This window comes from Peromyscus californicus, unplaced genomic scaffold, assembly GCF_007827085.1.
Source record: "Peromyscus californicus insignis strain IS unplaced genomic scaffold, ASM782708v3 Scaffold_19__1_contigs__length_69161282, whole genome shotgun sequence".
NCBI lineage: Eukaryota > Metazoa > Chordata > Mammalia > Rodentia > Cricetidae > Peromyscus > Peromyscus californicus.
This window is the reverse complement of record NW_026294491.1, coordinates 26062002-26089974: the sequence shown is the minus strand read 5'-3', so window position 1 is coordinate 26089974 and position 27973 is coordinate 26062002. Positions and strand designations below refer to the sequence as shown.

Below are 27973 nucleotides of genomic sequence, written 5' to 3'. Positions count from 1 at the left end.
CTCCAAGAAGAATTGCTCACTCTGGTACTTATCAGCAATGGCTGTGCTGCCCAAGGAGACCAAAGGATCCACACAGCCTCATTCTGAGAGGTCCAGGAGGCTGGAGCAACAGGCACAGGGTGGTAGCCTGAGAGGCCCCATACCTAGCAGGCTCCCTAGTGATGCTGGACCAAGGAACTCAGTTGGAAGCTACCCTGCAGCTTCCCCAGATGACTCTCTACCTGGGGAGTGATCAAAAGGAGGGTAGAAATCTGGCCCTTGATGGGAGAGAATGGCAGGATAGAATCTAGGTGGTGGACTGTCTTCGTTAGGGTTACTGTCGCAGTGATGAAATACCATGACCAAAACAAGATTGGGGAGGAAAGGGTTTATTTGGCTTCCATTGCCACATCATAGTCCATCACTGGAGGACATTTCATCATCAAACTCAGGACAGGAACTCCAGCAGGGCAAGGGACCTGGAGGCAGGAGCTGATGCAGAAGCCATGGAGGGGTGCTGCTTACTGGCTTGCTTCTCCTGGCTTGCTCAGCCTGCTTCCTTAGAGAACCCAGAGCCACCAGCCCAGGGGTGGCCCCCATCACAACAGGCTGCCCCCTCATCAGTCACAAAATAAGAAAATGCCCTACAGGTTTGCCTGCAGCTTAATCTCATGGAGGCATTTTCTCAATGGAGGCTCCTTTCTCTCAGATGACTCTAGTCCATGTCAAGTGGACATAAACTAGCCAGCACAGTGGACCTTAGAGTCTATTGAAAGAAGGCCTTTACTAGCTCCCTGTTATGAGAGAAACAGAGGCCAGGCTAGCAATGCAGCTTGTGACAGCAAGATGCACCTTGTTGGGCACAGGAAGAGGGGAGCAGCTGACACTGGGTAAGGGCCAACTAGATGTCACCTGCTGTAGATGACCACCAAGTGGCAGTCACTTTACACAATGGTCTTACCAGTTTTGCTCAGCTTTGTAGAGGCTTGATTGACAGATCAAAGTTGTATACGGTCAAGGTGTGCAACAAGGTGCTTTGATAGATGCATGCACTGTCTGTGAGCCCCACGGACAGGTGACAGCCACACCCACCAGCTTACCTAGCTCTGATCTAGGATGTGTGATGACGCAGAGGCCTTAGATTGCTCCTTGGCAGGTTCAGCACACATCATGCCAGCGTTAGACTGCACTGGGCAGTCTCCAGGATTTATTCTGATGAATGACCCTCTTCACAGGATCGTCCCATTCCCCCCACCTCCCCCCATCTCCAGGAACAGCCTTCTCCTCTCTGTTCCTGTGAGTTCTTCTTTATCCTGATGCCACAGAGAAGTCACACCGTGTGGGGTTCGTCTTTTGGGATCTCGCTTATTACACTTAGCTGCAGTGGACAATGAGGCCCTTACTTGCATTTTCACAGCTTCTCACCTGGCCAGGGGAGAAGGTGTCTCTTGGGTGCAAGTAGCATTGAACTGTGAAGCTCCTCCGTCCGGGGCTCTAAAGGTACATTTCAGGCTAAGGTTAGGGAGCTAGGAGTATGGCTTAGTGGTAGAGCGCTTGCCTAGCATGTGCAAGGCCCTGGGTTTCATCCCCGCCATTGAAAAGACAGAGAGGAAAATACAAACGATGTAGAGCAGTCTCAGGTTCCTCCCTGGCCAACACCACCTGGCTGTCAGTCATTGGCCTCTCGGCCTCTAGGTCCTCCTCTTATTCTGTTCTGTCCTTGGACCACGACAGCTGGCTAGGGCTGCCACCACCTCTCGGTGGGACATCATAGCATCATCCTTCCTGTTATTCTTGCTTGCCTTAGCCTGTTTTTCCCTCGACCCACTATTCACACTCTGGCCACACTGAGCATCCCCAAAGCATGCCCAGCTCCGTCCCTCCCCTGCTGCAGCCCAAGTGGCCCTCCAATGCTCTCATGGCCCAGGCTGGCCCTCTCCGTGCCACACAGCTGGCCCTGCTACCATCAGTAGTTTGCCTCCTTACCACCTCAGTTTGCTCTGTGCTCAGCCACAGACTCACCAGAGGTGACAGATGTGCCCAGCTCCCCTCACTCTGCCCACCTTGCTAATCCCCATTCATGATCCCCATTCATGATCCATGATGCAAGCTGGCTTTGATGGCCAAGCCTTGGCAAGGTTCCCACTCCCAAGGGCTGGATGTGCAGGATCTCACGGAATTTTCTTATTTCTTCTTACAAAGGAAAGTAGGGGTGCCCCCCTGAGGAGCCCCAGCCCATGCTGACATCTAGCCCCACCTCTAAAGATGCAGTGCGGTCTCTCTTCCATCTCCCCCACTGCCACTGCCTCCTCCTTAGTCACCCCAGAGTTCTTCACAGCTCCTATACAGCTATAGGTCCACCTTCCGGGCAACACTGCCGGTTCCTGAGACTGAGATGGGTGACTGGTCCCTACCCTTTCAGGACATCATCACCATTCCTGGCCTAGACAGCCCTTGGCCATCTGTGATAGGTGAAAAGCAAGTGCTTCCTGTCTCTGTGAGCACCTACTGTGGAATCCATGCTCCGCTGATTGACTACCGGCTTGTTTGGTTCTTGCAACATCCTTCCAGGCATGGTCATCGTTTGGAGCTAAGTCCAGGAAGCCTTACACCAGAGCGGGGTCTTCTATAGCCATCTGAACACGGGTGCAACTTAAAATCCTAGAACCGAACTATCGGTAACCCAGGAAATCTAGAATGTTACTGTCTTACACACTGCCAACAGGACACACTGATACTATTTCTAGGCTGTTCTAGGACTGTAGAACAGTATCGGTAACCCAGGAGATCTGGAATGCTACCATCTTACACACGGCCAACAGGACACATTGATACTCTTTCTTGGCTGTGCTAGGATGGCACACACATGCCTAGGAGCCTCACACATGCTAAGCCTGTGCCCTCTTGCTGAGCCACACCCAGGCCTGTATGTCACAGGGACTGTACTTCTCAATGGAGACCAGCCAGGGGTCAAGTGCTCAGTAGTCTTGGGGGCGGCTGTACCGGCCAGCATGCCTGGAGGTACACCAAGGACAGTGGCCCCAGGCCCTTACTCAACGTTTCTCTGTACCTTGAGGAAATGAACCAGTCCCAAGGATCTTTCCTTGACAATTACTAATCAGTCCTTAGTGTTTTATGGTCCTTCCACAACCATCGGGTCCACATAGGGATTCTCTTTTCCTTCTTTTTTTTTTTTTTTTTTTTTTTTTTTTTTAAGATTTATTTATTTATTTTGTATACAGCATGTATGACCAGAAGAGGGCACCAGATCTCATTACAGATGGTTGTGAGCCACCATGTGGTTGCTGGGAGTTGAACTCAGGACCTCTGGAAGAGCAGTCAGTGCTCTTAACCTCTGAGCCATCTCTCCAGCCCTTTTCCTTCTTTTTTAAATTTTGTTTTTCTACCATCCTTCCTTTCCTCCCTCTCACCATCCCTCCCTCCCTTCCCTCTTTTTTTTTTTCAATTATTTTATTTTATTTTTGCAATAGAGTCTCACGTGGCCCAGGCCAGCCTCAAACTCACCCACTTGCTTGCTACGCAGCCAAGGATGACCTCGAACCTTTCTGATCCTTCTGCCTCCAGCAAACGCTGGTATCACAGGTGTGCACTACCATGGCCGGTTTTATGTAGCACTGGAATGCTAAGCGAGCATTCCACCAACTGAGCCCCATCCACAGCCCCTAGGATTCCTCGCCTCATCTTATAGGTAAACACCATCAAGCCTACAGCAAAGTCAAGCATCCTTCTACAATACAACTCCTGGCCGGGAGCAGCGCACCTCCTCAAACCCACGACTTTGGAGGCCAGGTCCAGTGCTCTGCATGGGGAAGTCCTTGCAGCAGGACTGTCTGTGTTAGAGGAGGGATGAGGCTAGGGAGTGTCCACTCAGACTTCAGGCTGGGACAGGAGCCTAGAAAGGTCCTTGTAGCCTGGCATGGAGAGGATGATGCCCCTGGTGCCCGGGACGGCAGGCACAGGAAGACGTGCGGCCCCTGCCAAGTCCTCTGTGGGAAAGAACCTTGTCATTCATCAGGCTCAGTGTGGCCACGAGGGGCTGAGGACAAATTGATGGAGATGGAGCCATAACTTACCACTGAAGGCCTCTTTGTTCTCGGCAAAACAGAGGGGTCATTAGTAGTGGGGAGAGAGCACTTGAGGGCAGATATAAATCCCCTTGCTTGCGGCTGATAAACAGCCCCGAGGGGCCAGGGCCTCAGGTCTGGACAGGTTAACTGCATGCATCTTAGCTTGGGCCTGTGTGTACCTGGTTGGGGCAGGTGGGTCTTGCCACATACAGCCAGAGCCCTTACCACCAACCCAGGCTGCTGAGGTGCCTGATGTTCAGTTGGCCCCCTGGACCCAAGAATGACAATCATTGCATGAGTGTACATCAGGGTCTACCCTTGGCTGGATCCTGTCCTGGACACCAGAATGAGGACTTGGTAGGAGGCATCAGAGGGATTCAGAGGTGCAAGCACCAGTTCCTGCAGATGCTCAACCCACACTGGCTACATCTGCCTGGCTCTGGGGCTCTCTGGGTTTATCACATAATAAGAGTAAGTAATTGTAGGTTGCCTGAGGCCTGCAACACTCTTGGTCTCCTGTGATCCTAGAGACGTGAGGGGCTCTCCTCCTACTTCAGCTGCCTACGTCTTGTCGGCTGCTGGTAGTATTATCAAAGAACAAATGCTTACAAAGTGTTCTCCACGCTTTAGCTAAGCGCGTCACACGAGCAAGTCACGTGATCCATGAACCACCTCGGCGCAAGTACTCTTCCTGTTCCCAATATATGAATGACAAGTGAGATAAAGACGCAGCCAACACAAGCCAGCTCAGGGGAGCCTCCCATCTCCCTTGTGGTTTTTTTTTTTTTTGGGGGGGGGTTGTTTTTTCGAGACAGGGTTTCTCTGTGTAGCTTTGTGCCTGTCCTGGATCTTGCTCTGTAGACCAGGCTGGCCTCGAACTCACAGAGATCCACCTGCCTCTGCCTCCCGAGTGCTGGGATTAAAGGTGTGTGCCACCACCGCCCGGGCCCATCTCCCTTCTTGATCCCCATGCCTTTCCCTCTTTTGGGAAATGCTCTGACCACATCACTCTCTTTTCTTGGGGTGCGGGGTGGGGGGGCCTGATTTCCTCCTCCTCATCTGTCTGGCTTGCCTGGATACACAGGGATCATCCTTCAGAGACTGCACACTGACCCGTGACACTATGAGGAGATGTGCATGGTGTAGGAATAGAGCCAGTGTTTATGAGTGGGGGCAACTTAGCCCCCTGAGCGCCTCAGAGCTGCCACGGGTCAGTCTCTGGGTAAGGCATGCATGAGCTGGGCATCTCCTCACTAGGAGCCATCCATTCAGTCAGTTGCTATTCTGCAAGGCCAAAGGATCTATTGGTGAGGGGGTGGGGGGTAGGGCAAGGTGTCTCCCTTGATGATTCCCCGGCGCTACTCAGCTGAATGCCTGTCGCCTACAAGTGTGATTAGGACATGAAATCAGTTAGGAGCAGTTCTATTTGTTCCAAAGTGATGCAAAAATTGCCACCTTTTCACCAAATAAGAAGAGGAATCCCAGCGCACTGAAGGAGGTTAGATAAGGGTCACCCCATTCCAGGCTCAAAGTCCCAGAAGCCCCACAGCTTCAGACCTTGGACAGTAGCACACATTCTTCTTCCCAGGCTCCCCCCACCCCCCAGACACCATGTCCTTTTAAGCCTGTTCCTCCCTTTTATATTTGTCCCCTTCCTTAGCAAGGACTGGAACTAGAGGCAGGCCTCAAACACCGTTCCATGCAGTCCGCGGCTCTTTGAGCCTAAGCCTCCAGCAGCGACTCTTTTGAGCTATGTGACAGATAGTGCAGACTTTGGCTTACCTGAGACAATAGTGTAGCCGATCCCCCGGGGTCGCCCTTTATCCTGGTCCACCGCAGTGATCACCCGAACAGTTGTGCCCTGGTTGGGAGACAGTTGAGTTCAGTCACCTAGATCCCTGAGGGCAGCAGTCTTTCTTTGTGGCTGTCCTAGCACTCTCAGATCCCTCCCCAGGCCAACTCCCGACTCCAAAGCTTGCCCAGCAAGCAGGTCCCACGTGACATTGCTCCTGATTCCGGTGGCCTTGTCCTCAGCCCCCATTCCCTCACAACATTGATGGTCAAGGGACTGGGAGCTGAGGGAGCCAGCAAAGGGAGTGTGGACTGTCTCCTCACAGAGCAAAGGGTCAGGGACAGGCTCAGACAGCTGCTGTACACATCTGGGGGTGATGAGATGGACAGCTGCACAGGGAAGAGAGTAGGTATCCACCTGGTCCACCTGGAGGAGCCTGGACAGGCGTGTCCAGATGGCAGCATTTGGGATGGGTTGGGAGGAATTAGGAGGAAAGGGAAAGCGCCCCAGAGAGAAAGCACAACACAGGCCAGGGCTTGGCTGTGTGCGCTTCTAGGAAGGGATGCTGGTAAGGAACCATCAGTGGACGGCAGTTCACTGAATGAATAAACAAATGTAGCCAGGGAAGAAACTGACATCGTCACCATGACCACCATTGCTGAGCTGTCCTTTACCAGGAGCGATTTCGTTCCCCGTTTCTAGGTGACATCACACCATTGCATGTGTCAGTTGTCCCTGTCCACCCCATATACCTGAGGGTCACGTCCTAGAAGCTTTCTCTAGGTAATGGACAGCAGACAGACCCCCACCTCCATCTTTTGGGGGTAGGGTGGGTGGAAGTATCCTCCTGGTACTCACAAGTCTAAAAAGGGGCTCTTGTGGCCTTGTCTGCTTCTCACTCACCTTCTGACAACAGTTCTCTGCCTCGGGGGCAAGCACATCCCTCCGAGTCCTCCCAGACTGGCTGTGGAGACCCAGCAGGAGCCACAGCCTCCTCCCCCCCCCCCCCCGACAGCACTGCTCTCTCCAGATGCCCTTCCAGCCTCCCTTAGCCTCGAGTGCAGAAGATGGAGTGCCTCCAAGCTCCCTGAGGGAATGTGGGAATACCTCAGGATGTACCAAGAGGCCAGGCCGTATGGCAAGCAGGCCCAGTCCCTTCTTTGTCCTCTCCCCCAGGGAGCAAGAAGTCTGGTCAAATCCTCTGGCCTTGTTAAGAAGTTGGATAAACAGGCTATGAGAAGAACCAAGTGGCCACACTGAAGAGCATGCCTTCCTTGGCACAGAGGTTTGATGAAAACACTGGCCCAATGGACTCAGGTACCCCAGCTGCCCAATAACCTCAGACCTGGCCCTTCTCTGCCGATGAAGAAACAGAGGCAGAAAGCTGAGAGACTCCTGGAGGTCTCAGAGCAGGGAGGGAGTGAACAGGAAGCCAGGCTCACAGTTAAATGCTCTGGCTCTAATGTTCCTGTCCACCAGGTACTGAGGCAGCAGCAGGGTTCTGCTATAATAATGCTAATGTCATTTCCGAATGTCACTGCTCTGTGTCAGGAACTATTCTAAGCACTGGCACCCGTGGAATTTGGAAATGCCTATGTGCCAGCCGTCCCTGGAGATGCCATGTGTTCTAGACCGATCAGGGGCCAAGGGGTAGTCACATGGTAGACCGATCACCTTGCCTCCCAAGCTTCCTCTCATGGAGCATAGAGAACTCCTGACTCAGGGTGCATAGAGGCCACAGGGAAGTCCAACTCTAGACTGAAGGGCCTACACAGCTTCTTCCAGCATCTCACTGGGGGCTCTTTTTGAGGACCTGCCCATGCAGGGGCTCACTATTCACCAGGGGAGACCTGGTCTCTCCCCAGCAGGAGGTCTTAGGGTATACAACTATCCTGAGGCTTCAACTTCCAGAACTGGCTTTCTAAACATGAGGCCAGCTCCATTCTGCCTGGGTGCCACATGTATTCTATAAGAGGGTTCCTAAGCTGCCCCTGGGCTGCTAGAGCAGGGATCCACCTACCAGAGTGACTAAGCTCAGAGGTCACTAGAGCTCCAGTACTAAACGATACACTTAAAGGACAGATGTATACCTTGCCCTATCCCGGGTAGGATGGGCTGGGTTCAAGGGAATAGGGTAAGGCAGCTATACTGGCCTGTCCAGAGACGTCTGTGACTCAAGAGTCCCTCGGTCTTCAGAGCCCTGTGGGTGCCATCCCCATGGGCATTCATACCTGAGCTGGAGACCAGAGTACCTCTGGGTGGGCGGGGGAACTCAGCAGAACTGGCTGTGTGGGACATGAGGACAAGGGGCCCCCTCTTTCAGCCAAAGTTGGACCCAAGCCTCTGCCGAGTAAGCTCTGCCAGGCTCTCAATCAGGTTTGGGGTTTCATCTCTTTTTGGGTAAATAAATCCACTTTTAATAAAACTCTGAGCTTTTAATACAAGTGCAGACAGAAGGCCCGGAAACGTTATGAGAAGGAATTAGCAAGGAGGTATGGGGGCTCTTGGGAGCCCACGGCTCTTGTTTCAGAGTCTCAGTGATTATATTTTCAATATACTGCAACTTATTTCCAAAGACGAGAGGCATGGGGAGGAAGTGTAGCCTGCCAGCACAGGCCTGGGCCTCCAAGGATGAGTCCCCACCCACAGCTTGTGGCTCTGTAGGAAGCGAGGCCCCTGGGGGCACACCCAGGAGGGTGAGTGGGAGACCCTGCTCCAGCTAGAGGGCTGAAGACAGGCCCTGCCGAGGGATTCTTCCCTCCCCCAGGTACTCAGGTTGTGAGGAGGAGGTGGCCTTCTGGGAAGGAAGACTCTACTCCGAGAGGTGACAAATGACAGGCTGGCTAGGTCCTGACTCCTCGTGACAAGAAGAGAAGCAGAGAGACGGTTAAGGGTTTGAGCTCCTGTAACTTTGGACCTCCTTACCTCTTGTTTTTCTATCTATAAAATGGGTATAACCGGCTCCACTGTCCAGCAACTGATATGTACATCCACACATATGAACACACACACACACACACACACACACACACACACACACACACACACACACACGGGAGATATAAGTGACATTATAAATTTGGCCCTAGAGAGCTGCTGTGAACACTTGATGAAATCTTGGGTGCCTGTGGGAGCCCACAGAGGTTTCCTGGTGAGATCTGAGCTTGCTTTCCACAGCAGGGCTGCATTAGGGGGATGGCTTGACCACGTGTGTGGTTACCATGTGTTTGGGATGGTCTGCACTTTGCCGTGCTGGGGGGAGGTCTTTTGCTCCACCCCTTGGCATTTCTATAAATAGCCCTTTAGAAGAGAAAGAAGAGGCTGGTGGGTTTTGACCCAGGCCCTCCTGAAGCTATCCTGTGTTTCTGTCTGTCTCTCTCCCTCTATATTTCTATCTAAATATTCCACACTTCTTCCTCCTCAAGAGTACCCTGGGGGGAAAAGTGGGAGCTGGTCTCCCCCCACACCCCCGGTGCCTTGTCTTGGACTATGCTTTGTTTCCTGAATAATTTCAGTTTGGATCCTCGGCATTCCACACTGATAAGTTCCATTCTCAAGCTAAGGAGTTTTCTCTACATTTGAACAGCTGATACCCCACGAGGAAGAGCCAGTTAAGTGAGCATCTCCTGGGTACCAACCATGTGCCAGGCATGATGGGTAGGTAGAGATTCTCCTGAGCCCGCAAAGGAGGACATATTCTTGGAGCTTTCAGGAATTTGCTTAAGCTCACAAGGCGTGGTGGGTAGGCAGAGTGTCGGTAACCGGGGAATGGAAGGTTAAGCCTCGAATGAGCCTCTACCAGCAGAGATCGGAGGGCCAGGACTCTGCCTGGTGGGCAGGAAGTGGGGCATGAGCTGGGACTTCACTAGAAGGGGCCATGTCTCAGCCCTCTGTGGTCTGTCCCCCAGGGAAGCGGCTGCTGCAGGGACCAGACTGGACTGTGCTGGGCCTCCGAGACCACTACCAATCTCATTCTCTGTAAGCTTAGCCGGGACACCCCAGCCCCCATTTCTCTGACACTATTAAAGACTTGAAAGGTGACATGCAGTTTGCTTTGGAGGCGGGGGTGGGGGGAGTTACTGGGGTGGGGGCTGGCTGGTGGGGACTGCCGGGGACTTCCGACGAGAGCTGCCACAGCAGATTCTGAGGCAGAAAATCCTATTTCTCAGTCCTTAATTCCAGTCAATTCCAGTCAAAGGGCTGATAGGCATCGCCGGCAGTAATTTGTGCAGCCTATCCGTTCTTTTCACCTTCTGTCGGCCCCTCACTGACGGGCAGGCCGACATGCTGCTGTTCGAGTGAGGAAATTAAAATTTGATGCAATAATCCCAAATAAGAAGGATTTTATTAGGTAATATATACACTTTAGATGAAGCTTGCTAGCCTGATACACTGATAGAGGGAGATATACATGCTGGGAACCGCAGATAAAGAGGGGGAGCCAGGAGGGTGGGGCAGGGTCTTGACAGGGCCCCTGGGAGCAGCAGAGACAGGGCTGGGCGTGAGGAATGCCTGAGTCCTCCAGCCTGGGATACCGAACAGGCCATGCTGCATCTCCGCCCTGGCCCAGCTAAGTAATGACTGTGTTGAAATCAGCGCATCACACTAAAAGGGACATAGAGATCCAGATCGAGGCTTGGAAACTGATTAGCAGCCTGGAGACATCGGGCCTGCAGCCTGTGGGAACTGGCTTGAAGGAGAAGGGCTGTCGGGGATGGGAAAGTGGGGATCCCTTTTCCAGTGAGGGACTAAGAGAAGCGGATCCACACAGAGGCTATGGGGCTGGTCAATGCCCAGAAGAGGCTGGAACCCAACTCAAAGCTTGATCTGTCTTCTTCAATTGGGCCATAACCCTTGTAAAAGTGTGTACCATGCCCCCAGAGCATGGGTGCAGCAGCTCCCCGGGAACTGGCAGACAATGGGCCACACAACCACAAAAAAAGGAATTCTAAGATCTCTGAGATAAAGAAGACAACCACGTGATAAGCAGCAGAGGGGCATGGGGAGAGTGGGTGTGAAGGAAGGCACACATCTGGTCTGCTCCACGGAATCCTCTAGAAAAGAATGGCGGAGCTTACTTAGCCCAGGGCCCTACATACAGGACACCTAATGAATACCTGGGAGATGGGAATGAGGCTGAAGTAGTGAATGAATGCACAGAGGGACAGAGGAAAACTGATAACTGACATGAAGACCTGTGTGAGTTACGAAGGCATCTCCATGGGTCAAAGGCACGGTCTTGTGACTATTTCACGAAGCAGTGGCTAACGGACCCACTGAGTCACCAGCCACCACAGTTGGATGTCTGTGAGGATGGGTTCTTTCAGGAACCTTCTACCCTTCCCCATTTCCCAGGGTACGTGTAGATAGCAGTGTAGGGGCTTCTCAAGGTTCCTCTATGGTGGTATTTTATTTGTACTGAAATGTGATTTTAATTGTATGTTAATAAATAAAGTTGCCCGGGGGTCAGAGCTATTAGAGCCATAGCGAGAGCATGTCAGTGGTGGTGGCGCACACCTTTAATCCCAGCACTTGGTAGGCAGAGCTAGGTAGATCTCTGCGTGGTCAAGGATACAGCCAGCATTGGAGACACACGCCTTTAATCTCAATACCAACCATAGAAGACCTGGAAGTCTCTACAGACAGGCAGTGACGAGGCAGTCATGTGTTTGGGTTTACAACCAATGAGAAGGCAGAACAGAAAGACTATATAAAGACAAACACACAGGAAGTAGCTCTCTTTTGGAGAGCTCTCTTGGCTGAAGAGGCTAGCTGCAGGGTAAGGCTCTTAGCTCTGATCTCTTGGCTTTCTTCCTTGCATTGGTTCTGTGTTTCTTATTTAATAAGACAGTTGGTTACATCTACATTGCCCTGGTGACCCAGCCAGTGCATACCAATCAAGTTGGCTTTAAGCATCTTTCCCCACACTCTTGGACACAGTGTACTGGGAGACCCAAGAGGATCCCGAGTCGATGTTCTAGAGGCAGGGCGTTTAGATTACTCAGCCTACGTTCCTATGTGAACCTTACAGAAGAGATGGGATTGACCGATAAGTTACGTAGCTTAGACGTCAGTTGTACTGTAGTGGAGAGGGGTGTCTGACTCTGAGACTAGTGAGAGACAAGCCAAGGAGAGAGCTGGGGACTGAAGGTCAGGTGGTCTCTGGGTTGGTGACAAGTGGCAGGACAAAAGGGCTGGTATGACCAGAGCCTGTGTTCATTCATTCACTCATTCATTCATTCCATAGATGCCTCTCTAACCCCACTACACCAAGCCCATCAAAGACTGTCGCTGCTGAACCGTGATACTGGGCAAGCGTGGCAGCAGATGCTAGCCAAGACGCTTTCAAGCTCTGAACACTCAGAAGGAGAAGCCCAGAGCTGGAGACAGGTGGCAGGCCTGTAATTGTCTGAAGATGGCAGTCAGGTCTGGCCTAAGGCTGAGAAGCAGACCTGGCAAAGCTGGGGTTGGCACAGAAAGGAAGGGGAAGTCCCTGGATTCGGGTGGACTGAGCACACGCAGCCTGGACTTTAAAAGCTGGGGACCTGGTGTGCTTAGAATGCCAAGGAAGGGAGTAGCGAGCCTGGGATGACTCTGTCTGTTCTCCAAGCAGCTTCAGACACCCAGAGTAGCAAGAGGATAAGCATCTTGCTTGTGAGACTCTTCATTCCATATCTGGCCACCAAAGCAAGTGACCAAATGCCAGATCCATACCTTTGGTGCCGGGGATGTCTGTAGTCAGAACAACCATGGTACCCAAACAGGGCCAGGCTTTCCCTGGCTGCGCTGGCCTAGGACTCTGTCCATACCCACCTCTGCCCATGTTTGAGGCTTTGAGTAGTGCATGGGGCCGGGTGAGGCTCTGAACATCTCCAGCCTCCAGGGGCCCCCCACTTTCCCTCGGAGCTAAGCCCTTCCCCTTTTTTCACAAACACGCCCCCAAGCCGCATGTTAAAATGTCTGTTTGGGGATGCACCCCGCTCTCCTTCATCAGCCCATAACAGGCAACCATTCCAGTCTGCACACGAGTGAGGCAGCTACCAGGCAGTGACAATCACCCATACTTTAGCCAGGGTCCCAGCCAGGCCCTTGTGGAGTGAACCATGGCCCGTTTCTGTCCTCTGAGACCTTCCCCCAGTCACAGCTCCTGGCTCAGGGACAGCTGTATAGTCCCAGGGGAACCATACGATAGGCCTGTGACATAAATACAAAATCAGACATCTCCCCCGAAACGTGAACTTGAGAGCCCCTAAGGAAGGAGCTATTAGGGAGGGCAGATGGTTCCAGGAGCTCTAAAGGACACTTTGGGCCTGAGAGAGAAGCCTCACAAACAGAAGGAAGCTGTGTCATTGTGCTGGTGGCCAGCAGGGGTAGCAGGGCTGTGGAGAGCATGACTAAGCACCATGGATGTCTGGCTGAGCCTAGATCCACATCCATCCCCAGCACAGTCTGGAGTGCTCGTAGGCATCTGTATACTGCTCATGAGTCTTTCTGAATCAGTTCCCCCATGGTCAACCATACTTAGCTCTTTGCCCCAGGGTACCTTCCAGGGAATATGAGAGAGATGGAAGACAGTGGGATGTGAAGAGTACCTCGGGTGTCCACTGTCCCTCACAGGGACTACAGGCAGGCAATGGCCGCCATTGGGGCTGCAGGCAGAGCTTACCGGAGGAGAATGCTCATAGATGTTGGTGCTGTAGGGCAGGTTGATGAAGATGGGGTCCATGTCCTGCACATCCGTGATGATGATGGCCAGGTTGGCCAGTGTAGACAGAGGTCTGGTCTTGTCTTGATCCTTGAAGGACACACACAGAGAGTGAGTGTACACAGTGTTGGGTTAGAAGGATGCTGTGATCACACATGCATACATGCCTAGGGCAGTGCTGTGTGACCCCTGTATTTACAAACACACACATGAACTCTTACACTCCTACAGGGAGGCTCAAGAGCATGAAGCTCTTTGGTGGTACTTGAGGAATTCAAGAAAATGGGAACAGGACAGCCTGGAGAGAGGGTGGTGTTACATCAGGGACTTGGGCTGAGGCTGATCTGTTGGCCCCAGGGCCTTGGCCTAGGACTAGTTCTCCTGAATGTCAGGTGGGTGGGACCACTAGCTTGGATAGGAATGGTGCTGTTCTTAGCACCTTTATCGTGTTCATCCAGGGCCACTGGCCCCCATCCCGGGACGGAGGGCAGTTCCTCTGTGACTCAGCTAGGCATTCGCCAGGAGGTGACTTTTCCAGTCAAACCAGCAGGGGGAGCTCCAGGGCCCGTACCAGCTGGGGGCCTCCTGGAGGCGGTGCTGAGAGAGGGCAGAAAGGTCATGCACGCCCCCTGGGACAGGGCAGACAATATTAAGCTGTTATACTCAGAGAGACCTGGTCCTATAAAGCCCACTAAGAAAGGAACACCAAAGTCTGTGTTCTAAGACCCTAAATGTTCAGGAGACGGAGGTCCGTGTAACAGCCTAGTACATCCAGCTAGCAAGAACCACCATGTTGGGGAAGCATCCAGTAGCCAATGGCTACTCACCAGCCCCTGGAACTCCTGGTAGCAACTTGTCCGGGGACTAAGTGGGAGGCTATCATCTGAGAAGTCTTGACCCAGCTCAGGGTCTGACTGTTGTTAGATTACCAGCAATTTCACTGAATTTATCATCCCAGCACAAACTTGGCCACTGGATGGGCCTGGCCACCCACATTCCTGCTTGTGCTCAGCTCTGGTCTAATTCTATATCCCAAGGCCATTCGTGTGCTGGGTAGAGATTATCCCATAAGATCACAGGGAAAGGGAGCAGGCACCTGCATGCTTCCGGGCCCAGGTGTGCTCACGGGATGTAGGGGAAGGGGATGCAGAAGTTGCTAGTGGGTGTGCCCAAAAAGGGGATCCCAGATTTACAAGTCCCCTCCACTCCCAAGTCAGTTTTATTTTATTTTTTATTTAGATCTTTTCCTAAGAAACCAATAGGCAACTAGAAGAGAAAATAGGAATTCTCAGCAGGGATCTCGCAGAGAATCAAGCAAGAAGTTGCCTTTTCCTGGCTCTGGAGGCCTCTCTAGGTCTGGGCCAAGCCTGAGGGAAAAGTTTCACCCTTCAAAACTCAACCCAGGCCAGATCCAGGGAACTGAGATGTCAGCTGCCATATGGGGCCTGGGGTTGGCTGTCTATCCTGCAGTCATGTGGTGCGGCCGCATAGGGCCAGGGGCAGGTGCCCTCTCTGCATCAGTCGGGGGTCTGGGCTAGGTGCCCTCTCTATAGCAGTAGGGGGCCAAGACTTGGTGCTGTGGGCCAGGCCAGTGGACCATGGAGGAAGAAAGTTCTATGAACTTCTTTGCTCTTAGCCTGATCTCTGCAAACAGATCTGAAGGACAACAGAGCGTGGGGTTATTTCTAGCTTTGCAGGCCACTGAAGATGCAGCTGTGCTCCCAGGCGGCCGCTGGAATGAGGGGACCCAGGGCCAGAACCCTGCTTAAGGCATGGCTGGTTTAGCCCTCAGGCCCCCACAACAGCTGGCATCAAAGGCCCAGGTGCATGCTGGGGTCTCACAGACTGCTGGCCGCGGGGTATGGCAGCCAGAGACCAAGCCTGGAAGTCAGACAACCTGGCTTTGGATTCCCATTTCCCCTCTGTTAATTAACTGTGGGAGTCTCAATGTTGTCATCCACAAAATGGGCTAAATTCTTCTCCCCTGTCCTGAACTGACTCATCCTGCAATTCCCTGGGGCTAGACAGGAGGCTTGGCACAGTGGGCACTCCCTGGTGGGGAAGCTTTGGTCAGAGGTCTGGATGGCACTGCCCCTGCTTGTTGGGTGGTGTCAAGGCACATCTGTGTTGATAACCCTGATCTGTGCCCTAGAGGAATCTGCATTGACTGCCCTAAGAAGGTTGCCAGTGTGAGCTATGCAGTTTTGCTCATGGGTGACTTGGGTAAACCACTAAACTGCCCCTATGCCTCAGTCTTCTTTTCAGTATCTGTAAAATGGGCATCTTAGCAATACTCATGAAGGTTAATGGAAAGTCTATGTGGGCGCTAAGAACAATGCCAGAGACACACTAATACCACCTGTTCACGACTGTCACCAACACCAGATTCTTTATTGTCAATCATCGAGGGGCATGGAGCTAAACCAAGTCTCCTTGGAATATCTTGTTTCCTGCTAGACGAGAAGAAGCAGACGGTGGGCACTGGAGGCCCGGGGGCAGTGACTCACCGTGGCGTTGACTGTGAGCTGGTACGCCTGCGTGACCTCATAGTCCAGCTCCCGGGTCACAGTGACGATGCCGCGGGCACTGTCGATGGCAAAGAACGGAGACGGGGGCTGGAAGGAGTAGAGGACGCTGCCACCCGCACCCAGGTCAGGATCGGTGGCGTTGACGATGAAGATGGGTGTCCCCACCGGCGTGTTCTGGGCGAGAGCAAAGTAAACAGGAGGATGAGCTTCGCTTCACCAGAAGCAGCTGCTTCCACCAGCCGCCATTCCTCCGCCCTGCGAAGGCCATTAACCGCGCCCCTGCAGCCAACCGCACCCGGCCTGTCATTTCCATTCTAAGCGGGTTTGGAGGAATGTAAAATGCATGATTTCTTTTTCCTCTTTTTTTGATGGCCTCCTGGTGGCTGTAAGAGCACTGGCTCCAAAGACGGCCTGCTTATCCCAGAGTCCTGGAAGAGGGGCCTTTTGGTCCCCAAACCCATTTCTTGGTGGATTCGCTTCCTTTGTCCGGTGCCCCTTGACTGCCCAAGCTGCAGCAGATTGCCCTGGAGGGTGACTAGGATCCTGTCTAAGGGGACCTGTCAAGGGCAAGAGTGGGAGGTGTGTACCTGGGTTCAGGCAGGGAGGGCCTTGGAGGCTCCAAGGGGAGGGGTATCCCCTGTCACCCCTGAGTCTTGTCAGCTTGTCAACTGAGTGTCTATAGGTTGCCCAACTGTTTCCACCTCTGAAGAGCCTTCCAGGGTGTTGCGACTTTTCTGTTCTATTATTCACGTAAGCCCCTGTCCTTTCCTAGTTCAGGGTGGCTGGTTAAGGCTACTTCCTCATGAGGCTGGGATGGGGCTTCCACATTCCTCGGGAAGGCTCTATACCGCCACTGTTTATATGCTGTGTCCTGTAACTAACCACCCTGGTCTGTATGCCTCGGCCAGTTCTCACCCTCCCTCAGCCTGTAGATCCATAGGCCTCGGATGGTGTCTGGCACACAGACTAGTCAGTGAACAGCCCCGTGAGGACATGGTAAGGTCTCAGCAGCACTAAGTGGGTATATTCTGAGCGTCTGCTATACCACCTGCCCCTGTTCACCCCCATCTCCACAGCGCCTGCTCGTCACTGGCTGGATGGATTTCTCTACACTATAGAAAGCTCTGGACACACTGGAGGAAGGACACTCAGATGAGGCTCTTTGCAGAGAGGGAAAAGCAAAAACCACCAGCAATATAGCTATTTGCTGCACCCCAGTTATTGGGCAACTGGTCCAAACCACACAGTGAGGAGATGGGCGAGCAAGGCCTTGGGTTCAAGTGCTGCTGATTCCAAGCACATGATCTCAACCCCTACACCAAAGGCTGCTCTACAACCACGGCATTGGCTTTTTCAGGTAAACCAGAGCTTCTAGAGAGCACAGCTACTGAGTTGCTGTGGTCCTCCCTGAGCTGATCAATGCTCCTCCATTGACCACCAAGTACGGGGTTGAGGGGATGTCCCCCCAACACTCTGTTGACGGGAACAGGAGACTGGCAGTGGGAAGCCCCTCTCCTGTTCACCATTTATGGCTCCCCAGTACCCTTGGCACAGAATATCCCACACAGACTGGCCCTGGATTGCCCTTCATGCGTTATTTCCTAGTTGCATGGAGCCATTTGTACGGCTCCAACCCAGCAGTTCCCTCACACCTCTGGGCCTCTGGATGAGCCTTCTCCTCCACTAGGTCTGCCGTCTCCACTGTGGCTTCCTGGGAAACATGTTCTTTCTCTTCAAAGGGAAGCTAGTCTGTTGGGGGCAGAGTGGGCAGGTCCTAGGGTTTCTGTCATATGGCCAGAACATCGGATGGCATTCCAGTCTCACTGTGTGTCTCTGAGTTCGTCACTTCAGCTCTCTGTTCCTTAATTCCCTTTCTTAATGCTACAGTTAAGGTCATCTTATCGGGTTAGCAATGAAGAGAGCAGACTTACAGCTCACTAATGTCAACTTTCCGGCATCTAAGTGTCCAGAAGGTAGAAGTTATGATTGTCCCATCAGATCACCTACTCGAACTGTACAGACAGGGCCACCTAAGGGCAAGTTCCAAGAAGCACGGTCAGCATTAAAAGCACCATCCTGGGCATTCCCTGTCTGCTTCCACTGCCTCTGCACCATAGGGTAGCCTACTCTGCACCCTGCTCCCCAACTCAGACCTCAGATCCCTTGCTTGTTGGCTTCCTGATGGACTCTACCAATTGGGAGTGGAGGTAGGGCTGACAGGAGCTCAGAGGGAGGAGGAAAACCTGATGGTAAGACCCCACTCCTCCCTCGGAAGGTTCTTCCTCCTTTCTCCCATGAGCCTTTGCAGCAGGAGGTGCATCCCTCCATGGCCAGCCCACGGTGCTTCAACGGCCTTATCTTCTTCCACCTCTGCCTACCTGCTTGGATCCTCCACATCCCTCCAAGAGCCTATGTTGAAGGCTTGTTCCCCAGCCTGAGGTGCTCCTGGGAGGCAGCAGAGCCTCTAGGAAGTGAGGCCTAGTGGGGGGAAGTTAGGTACTGCCTCCTCTCCCTCTCTCCCCCTCTCCCTGATTCTTCTTGATCACCATGAAGTGAGCACCTTGCTCAATCACATACCTCCCACTGTGATATTCTATGTCACTACAGGCCCACGGCAATAGAACCAAGCAACTATGGGCAGAAACCTCTCAGGCTGTGAACCCCAATAAACCATGCCTTCTTTTAAGTCAGTTTCTTTCTTCTCTCTCTTTATGTGCATATATGTCTGCCTGTGTGGTCATGTTCAGATGCATGCCCATGAGTGTGGGTATGTACGCATGTGTGCATACAGAGGTTGGTACTAGCGTCTCCCTCAGTCACTCTGTTTTTTGAGACTAGATCCCTCTCCGAACCTGGAGCTGACAGTTTCAGCTAGACTGGCTGACTCGTGAAGCCTGGGGATCCTCCTACCTCAGCCTCCCTGGCTCCGGAGTTACAGCCACATGCTGCCACAATTGTTTTGTTGGTTTTTGTTTTTACCTTTTTTGTTTGTTTCTGGGACTCAAGCTCAGTGCTCATGCATATGCAGGACACATTTCTCCAGCCTTCTTAAAACGATTTCTTTGGGTATTTTGTCGCAAATAGTCCCTTTAAAGTGACTAACATGCGACCCTCTTGAAAGTGGGCATTTCACAGACATGCTTCCATTGGAGCTAAGATGATCTCTTTCCTGGAGACCCTGATGGTCACAGTCACCTGCAAATCTCTAGCTGGAAGATGGAGCTCCCTTGGTGCAGGGCTCCATGAAGACAGCCTCCACCATGGTGCTCCCTCAGCCCACAGTTCCACTCCCTACCCACTCCCCTCTAAAGCATACACGTGCCCAGACACATTTTAGAGATACCAGCCTCATACAGCATACAGTTCAGCTTCAGCAATATGCCCCACCCCACCCCACCAGACATCATCTGAGGCCCAATCTCAGGGGGATGAGGACATTTCACCTGTCCATGCTTCATGGTCTAGGGCAAAGTCTCTCAGATTCTCTGAACATCAGATCTCTGGAGTTAAGAGTGAGGCCCAGAGAACACTGGAGAAGGGACCCTGGGCACAGTGTCTCATACAGTGAGCACCGATTTAATTTCTGCATAACTTAGGATAGGTTTTAGATGACCCTGGCAAAGAGCCCTTCATAAACTTAGAAGGGACAGACACTGGAGAGAAAAGAGTGCTGACTTCCTGCAATTTGGGCCCTGGGCACCATGCTCCACCAAGGCTCAGCTCACGCACTGGAGTTTCTCCAGTACCAGCTGCTGCTCCATGGGATGCACAGATGTCTACACAGGCCTGCCGTCTCAGCACAAGCGGATTCTCAGGGGCCAGGCGCATCTGGTCCCTGTAGACAGTGGACTTTTGAGGCTCAGAGCATGAACCTTGAGTCAGACCCCCAAATTCTGAATCTAGATCTTTCTTCTACCAGGAGACCTTTCGTATCAACTGTTTAACCCCTTTTGACTTCTGTGTCCCCAAGTGTAAAATGAAACTGTTAATGGCACAACCTCTCAGGGATGATGTGAGAAAGAATTACATGGGATGAGGTGTGAATAATAGGATATTCATCGTACTGGACCAAGTGCATGGCAGAAATACCCAACAAATAGTCACTGCCCAATAGTGCTATTCTAGTAGTGAAATGGCATCACAGGCAGGGGGAGAGGAGCCCCCACTTAAAAGGAGGAAAGCCTATGAATGAATTTCTTCACCTTGAACTTGGACAGGCACCTCGGGGATGGCTCAGTGAGTAAAGGCACTCGCTGCCATGCCTGATGACTTGAGTTTGGTTCCTGGGACTCACATGGTAGAAGGAGAAAGCTAACTCCTATAAGTGGTCATGTGTGAGTGTGTGCGTGCATGCGTACATGTGTGCGTGTGTGTGTGTGTGTGTGTGTGTGTGTGTGTACACAGGCAAATACATGTAGTATTTCTTTTTAATTCAAGTAGAAAGCCTGTCCATGTATTGGTTTCTGGTTTCTGCAAAACTGTGACTGGGAAAGAGCCCTAGGAGACCCTGTGGGGGTTGTGCAGAGCCTGTAAGAGGAGAGAATTGGGCCTAAGATGAGAGGTAATCTGAGGCCAGGGACATCCTTAAACCAAAAGACCAGTTCTGACTATGGACCATTCTGGATGTAGGGGCTTCAGGATGATTGGGCCAGACCCCTCATTTCACAGATGAGAGAAGTGAGCCCCGAGTGGTATTACGTTCTGTTCCAGGTGAGCCATGGCTCCTGATGGGTGAACCTGGTCTCCCCTTGGCTCCTGATAGGAGCTACAAATCAAGTGTTCTGGTTCTTACACAGGCTCTTCTCAACCTCCCCACAGAAGCCAGTGTGCCTCGGCATCCACCCTCCTCCCTCAGCTCTGCTCAAGAGATGAAGCCAGGTCACATGCCAAGCAATGTCAGACCCAGGATGTATTTGATTGGTGCAGGAGTAACCTCCTGACCTGCATAGGCCAATCAGATGGGGTCTTGGAAATTAAATCCATTTGCTAAGGGAATCGCAGTGGAAAGATCTTTGCCATCCAATTAGGGGTTGGATGGGCACTGGGACAGGCCCCTGTGCAGTGAGGGGAACATCCATCTAGGGAAGGGAGGAGGTGAGGCTCCCTGGGTCCTCCCCATACTGGTCCTCACACACCCCTTTGGCTGTGGTGTGTGGGACCTGACTTGTGAGGTGTTTCTGGCACCTTCTTGCTTTATGGATCATAGCTCTTTGTTCCTATCTGGCACCCCTAGAATATGCCTCGATCACATGCTAGGGCTCCTTATTCCCAGACACTGTCACAGGCTCCTTCATTTCTGCTGCTAACATACTTCCCGTTTAGCGCCCACAGTCAGCACAGATATCCAAGCACCAGGCCACGGCTCCCGGCCACAGCTCCGGGGCCGCACCTCAGAGGCAATAAGGAGAGAAGAATGAATGGTCGTCCAGTGAATGCTGGCTCCAGTTTCTTGTTAACTGTCCCTGGACACGCCTTTGAACGTGCAGATCTACGCAGATCTCTGCAATGATTCACGCGCGGCTGTGGCAGGTGACAGAGTGAGCAAGAAACAGCCTGATCATGCACTTGTCGCAGTCAACCTGGAGTGATGCTTCTATAGCCCTCGTCCCTTCCAAACCTCCTCAGGCTGTCCCTTTCAGCAAGTGGCCCATACCACATAGGTCGCAGGCAGGGCAGGCCTCTGCCTCCTCCAGCCCCCATTTTAAGCTCCACATCACTTGCGATGGGCCCGCTGTAAATGGGCCACCCTGTGCATTCTGAGACGAATAAATCTTGTTGCTACTCCTTGGGGTGACAAGGGAATAGACTCTGGGAAAGTTCTGCCGTGCTCAGGATCTTGTTCGTTAATAATAATGATGAATGGCTTGCTTCTCTCATGCAGGGTGAGCTACGTTCTACTCCAGGCTTCTCTGGGGGGTGGCTTAGGGTGCTCACTGGAACAGAGTAGAGTGGGGTGGAGGGGGGGCTGTGCACTGCCAGGGAGTGAGGGGAGGGAGAGGGGGAGACAGTGGGTGGAAGGTTGGGGAAAAGGAGAGGAGAGAATGATGAGAGAGAAGGACAAACAGACACAAAGAAAAGTGGGATGGGGACAGGGAAGAGGACAGAGATGGGGCCCAAAGGGAAAGGGGAATCAGAGGGAAGGAATATACTGGAGGAGCCAGGGGCACAGTTGGTGGGACAGAAATCCCAACAGAGGACAAGGAGACACTGTGAAGGGAAAGTTGTAAACAAAGGGAATGAAGTAAGAAAATAGCTGACTAGATACACACACACACACACACACACACACACACACACACACACACACGTATATATATATATATAATCTCACTTAGTGGAAGTGCTTGCCTAGCATGCACAGAGCCCCGGGTTCAATCCCCAGCTCTGCATATATCCAGCTGTAGAGGTGCACACCAGTAATCTAGGTACTGGGGAGGTCGAGGCAGAGGGATCAGAAATTCAAGACCAGCCTGGGCTATGTGAGACTCTGTCTCAAAAAAAAAAAAAAAAAAAAAAAAAAAGACAGAAAAAAAAATTAAAGGACAGAAAGATAAGTGGAGAAAGAAAAGAAGACTCACAGCTCACACCCCTCATGATCATGGGAACCCTCCCTGACTAGATGAATTCTGTACCCTTGACCAAATCTAGACAAACTCGCGACCATCTCTGCTTAGGTGCCATCTCTAAAGGCATTATTAATATTTATAGAATGCCTGCTAGATGCAGCTACAGTCTTTAATATCTTATTATAGAGCCTGTTAGAAAATGCATTAGTAATAAATTCCTGACAGATGGAGTTCTGACAAGGTGCAGGTGGCTTGGTGGATCTGAGTCGGGAAAAGACCCTTCTGGAGCATGCGTGAGCTACTTAGAGGCTGGGGGCCATCCCAGGGTAAGGCGGAGGAGGGGAGAGAGGTTAGCTGGGGATGCAGCCTGGGTGAAGGCTGGTCTAGGTTAGAGGAGACAGGACTGATGGACTGATGAAGGAATTTCAGAAGCAACAGGGTACCTCGAATTCCCGGCACTTTCTCAGACAATGAGGAGGCTCAGCCCTAGTACAACAGAGAGGATGATTGTCGGGGTCTCAGGGCCAGGGAAGCATCTGTGTTTTGGGGTCCCATGGATTCCTTGGCAGGGTGTCACTTTCAGAGGTCTTTGTGACATTCCTGTTGTCACCTATTGGGACCATGGAGGAGGAAGAATAGGGTCTATAGGACATATAAGACAATAGGGTCTATAGGACACGCACTGAGGTCCTGGCTCACATAGATCAGAAGTGTGGACATCAGGAAGGGCAGGTGGAAGTGGCCGATCGGAGGATCATGAAGGAGTAGGGACAGGTGTGTACCTGGTCTCTCTGGAGCTCTCTGGGGTCCCATTATGGTCAAGACAGGGCACTCTTATGCAGGCACAAGCCTACATGTGTAGATCTGTGGTCCATCCCTATGAGGGAACCTAGGAGAACTCATTTCATGGAATCTCTTCTCTTAACCACTGTCTGCTCTCTCTTCTCAGAGGGGTAGTACGTGCATAACCTGAGGCTGCTGGAAGACTATATTCCCTGGGATGGCATCCCGAGTGGTCAGCTCTTCCCAGAAAATGTATACAGCTCTCTGATGACAATTAGGGTAGTCACCAATCTGATTACAGGAGATGGCCCCCTCTCCACTATTGCTAGGAGTCTTAGCTGGGGTCATCCTTGTGGATTCCTGGGAGTTTCCCTGGCACCAGGTTTCTCTCTAACCCAGAATTGGCCCCTTTACCCAGTAACTAACTGATGGAAGCAGATGCAGAGATCCTCAGCCAAGCACTGGGCTGAGCTCTGGGAGTCCTCTTGAAGAAAGGGAGGAGGAATTGTATGAGCCAGGGGGGTCAAGGTTATGACGGAGGAGCCCATAGTCAGCTGACCTGAGCTTGTGGGAGCACATGGACTCTGGACCAACAGTTAGGGAGCCTGCATGGGACCAACCTAGGCCCTCTGCACGTGTGCAACAGTTGTGTCGCTTGGTCTATTTGTAAGGTTCCTAGCGATGAGATCAGGACCTGTGCCTAGCCCTTAGCTGGCTTTTGGGAACCTGTTCCTCATGCTGGATTACCTCAACTTGATGTGCCATGCTTTGATCAAGCCCACGGGAGGCCTGCCCCTTTCTGAATGGAGAGGGAGGAGTGGATGGGGGTGGGGAGGGGACGGGAGGAGAGGAGGGAGGGGAAACTGTGGTCAGTAGGTAAAGCAAATGAAAATAATGTTAATAAAATAAAAAGATTTATGTAACTCTGAGCCCTGTTTTGCAGCATGTATTGCCTTTGCAGGAAGCCGTGGAGACACTGACCACATGCTTACTGAACGGCCACTGGCTCCTGACTGTGACCTGCAGGAGTGCCTCTGGACTTCCACTCCCCAGACTTGTCTTTCTGCCATTTGCCTCAGCCCCTTTTCCGTCCTTAGACTGTCTCTTGTCTGTAGAAGGCACGGGACAAATATTGTCAAAGGCTCAGGGACTTCGCAGCAAATATGCAGACAGAACACATTCATTTATTTCTGTTGTGGTCTCAGCCCCCTCACCAAGACGACAATAAGCAAATTAAAAATGCATAAATCCACAAGGGCAAACAACGGGAGAGGAGACCACAGCACAGGAGAGATGCCAGTGCAACTCTGGAAAATGGAAATAGATGGGTGTCTTAGGAGGCAAGGAGGCTGTGCCTGGAAAAGCCCAGGATCGGTGGACGCCACATCACCCTGCATGGGAGGGGGTGTGTTGGGCTGAGGATGGGAAGAGAGGTGGAAGGTCTTATGGACCCAAGTGAGGTTGGGTCTCCGGTTCTTGCCGCAGACCGCAGGTTCCTTTCTGGATGGCTTTGTTAGGGGGCTCTGGACTCCAGGCTTGGAGCTGAGGCAAGGGCTTGAGTGGATTCTCATCTTCCCGCTTCTCTTACTTCAAACCTGCTAGTCAGCCTTCAGAAGCTGGGCAGCCAGGCAGAACACAGAAAACCAGCCCAAGAGAAAACTCAAGGAGCAACATGCCAGGGGGCCCTGATAGCAACAGTGAAAGTCTTGCCCAGCCCCCACCCCACATACCCCAAGCACCCATGATGAGTGGGCAGAAAGTGAAATACGTAGTCACTCTTATACACGGAGAGACAGTGGAAACCTGGGTAGGCAGTGCACACCTGGGATTTCAGCACTCAGGAGGCCAAGGTAGGAGGACTTGCTGCCAGTCTGAGACCAGCCTGGGCTACATAGCAGGAGCCCATTTCAAAAGACAGGGAGCAAGGGAGGGAGGGGGGAGGCAAGGCAAGAAGCAACCTGTGTCTTCAACATCCAGTCAGGGCAGAGCCTCTTTGAAGTAGGAACGTTCCAGGAGGAAAAAGAGCCCAGCAGAGAAAAAAAGTCAGCTCAGGGGGGCTGAGGCAGGAAAGTCAAAAGTTCAAGGCCACCCTGGACATCTTAATGAGGTCCTGCCTCAAAATGAAAAGAGACAAAGAGAGGCTAGGGGGGTTGTAACTAAGTCATAAAGAAGTTGCTTAGCATGTGTGGGGCCTTGGGTTTGATTCCCAGTACTGCAGGCAACAACAACAAACAGAAAAAAAAAAAAAGAAATTCAACAGAAGAGTTGGAAATGAAGAAAGTTTTCCCAAGTAAAGTAACTCAAAGATGAACGTGGGTGAGAGAAGAACATGAGAGGAACAGCTTAGACCCAACCAACCCAAAGCCCAACCCACAGGAGTTCACAGAGAGGTAGCAGCAGGAAGCTTGTCATACAGGGGTAACAGGAAAAGCTCCCAGACTTAAGTGAGACGTGAACCCAGAGAGTTTCAGAGATAGACCCGCACAAAACCATAAACTTAGACCTTTCCAAATATGAATATTGTAGAGAGAAAACAAATGCCCACAAGAAGATCAAGAGTCAAGCCACCATCCAGATTCTTAACAGTAAAACATAGGCTGAAATACGGAGGAGGAAATGAGCTCATAGAATGAGGAAAACTAGTTCTATACCCAGCCAAACTATCCATGAGTAAAACTGTAAACACATTTTTCAGATAATTTCTTTTTAATTCCCATAAATCCCCTTTCCTGGTGTATTCTATCAAAAGGATGATAGAGACGAAGAAAGAAAAAGATGATACCTAGCAAAAAAACAGATCCGATATAGGAGAAAAGTAAGGAATTCCTTTTAATACACTAAGAGATAATCAATTATGCTAGAATATTTAGGGGGCACTTAAGTGATAGGCTTTTGGAACACAAAATAAGAGAAGTGAATAAATTCTAGGACAAACAAAAGAGGAATTATATAAGTAAGTACAGTATATTATGTGGCTCATCTAAGAATAACACTTACATAATCATTACACCAGACATACTAAATGCTATTTTAGCTAACAGGGTGGCAATAATTATGTTTTAAGGAATGGTGGGGAATGTTAGTGGTGTGTGTTGGTGTTTGTGTGTACATGTGTAGTTGTATATGTGTTATGGGATTTGTCTGTGTGTAACAAAGATAGGTAGGAATGGGTAAATGTCAAATTCTCTCTTCCACAGTCACTAGCTAATACCTAAAAGCGAACAGTTTAAGTGAACAAAAAAATGAGAAGGTAAATTCCATAAATCAGAGGAGGGTGTCTCGAAGTAGGGAAAAATGGAGCAGAACCCTGCTGTTTTTATTAGAAGCCACACTATACTAGAAAACATTTAAGCTCACCCACGTGTAATTTTGATTAAAATTAATATGAAAAAAATGACAACTTCACCACAGCTAGACCCCTGAGGGTCCCTCTTCCTTCCAGTTCTGTCCCCTGTGGGAAATCCTGGCAAGCTTGCTGTCCCAAAGTGCCCTCTTCTCACTTCCTCCTCAGACACCATCCCTGGCTCTTCCGTGACCTCCAGGGCCAAAGCTCTAGACCCTGAATGTCACCCTAGTATGACCAAGCGTTCTATCTCCAAACTTACCTTTCACTGCTGTCCCATGAGACTTCTACTTTATTCAGTGATTCCCATGAGACTCCTACTTTGCTTGATGAGTCCAACTCTTAGTTCTACCAGGTTTCCAGCTCTCACATTCAGGTTTGGCTGCAGACCTCCTCCTCTGTCCCACGTACATACGACCCTGACTGTCCCACAGATGCTAGACATTATGGCTGATGGAACCTCCACAATGGCATTGCCGTCTCACTCCCATCTCAGAGCTTGCTCTTCAAAGCCAGGTGTGATACCCAGTGTGTGAAATGGACCCAGCTCCTCCCTTTTCCCATAAAGGCAATCTGAGGCAGTTTCCTCACTCCATGCCAACCAGTGACCTTCCTAGAGGATGAAGGACAGAGCCCATGCCACAAGTGCCCATATTCCACGGCTGTCTGACCAGCAGGTGCACAGGAAGGCATGTGGCGGTGTAGAGCCCTATGCACCAGGGCGTATGCAGCTGGTAGATCTGCCTAGCAACTGCCTGGAGCCCATGCATACAGAAAGAAAGGGCCTGGATAGTCATGTAGCCCTGTGTCCACAGGAGTCTTAGCCTCACTCCATACTGTTCCAACACCAGCCAATATGGCTGCCTACCCAAGGACTGGACTGGACTGGACTGGACTGGAGCAGGACCCTTGGGATCTGGCTCTACTATTCTCACTCGTAGTCCTAGCCTGAGCTGTTAGTGTGATTGGATGCTGGAGGCTTCATCCTGTCTCAGCCCAGCTTCTGGTTTCCAAGGAAATGGAGGGATCCATGTGTGAACCATCACCTTCAAGCCAATTGGCTTGAATGGAAAGACCTAGAGACAACTGTCTGCACATCTGGGTTAGGCTCTTGCTGTTCTATGGCCCTCTGCAAGACTTCCTTCTTGGTGGTTATAGGATATCAGTGAGCGAATATGAAGCCTTGGTT

General features: G+C 51.5%; 1 protein-coding gene across 1 annotated transcript in view; it reads right to left on the bottom strand.

Moving 5' to 3' along the window:
* Window positions 1-27973, bottom strand: part of Cdh23 (cadherin related 23) — a 379482-nt gene that overhangs the window by 213719 nt on the left and 137790 nt on the right. The window contains exons 7-9 of the mRNA XM_052744906.1: window positions 16072-16266; window positions 13526-13654; window positions 5850-5928 (exon numbers count right to left, since the gene is read on the bottom strand). Of these exons, the coding sequence (XP_052600866.1) occupies window positions 5850-5928; window positions 13526-13654; window positions 16072-16266 (403 nt within the window). The remainder of the gene's footprint in view (window positions 1-5849; window positions 5929-13525; window positions 13655-16071; window positions 16267-27973) is intronic.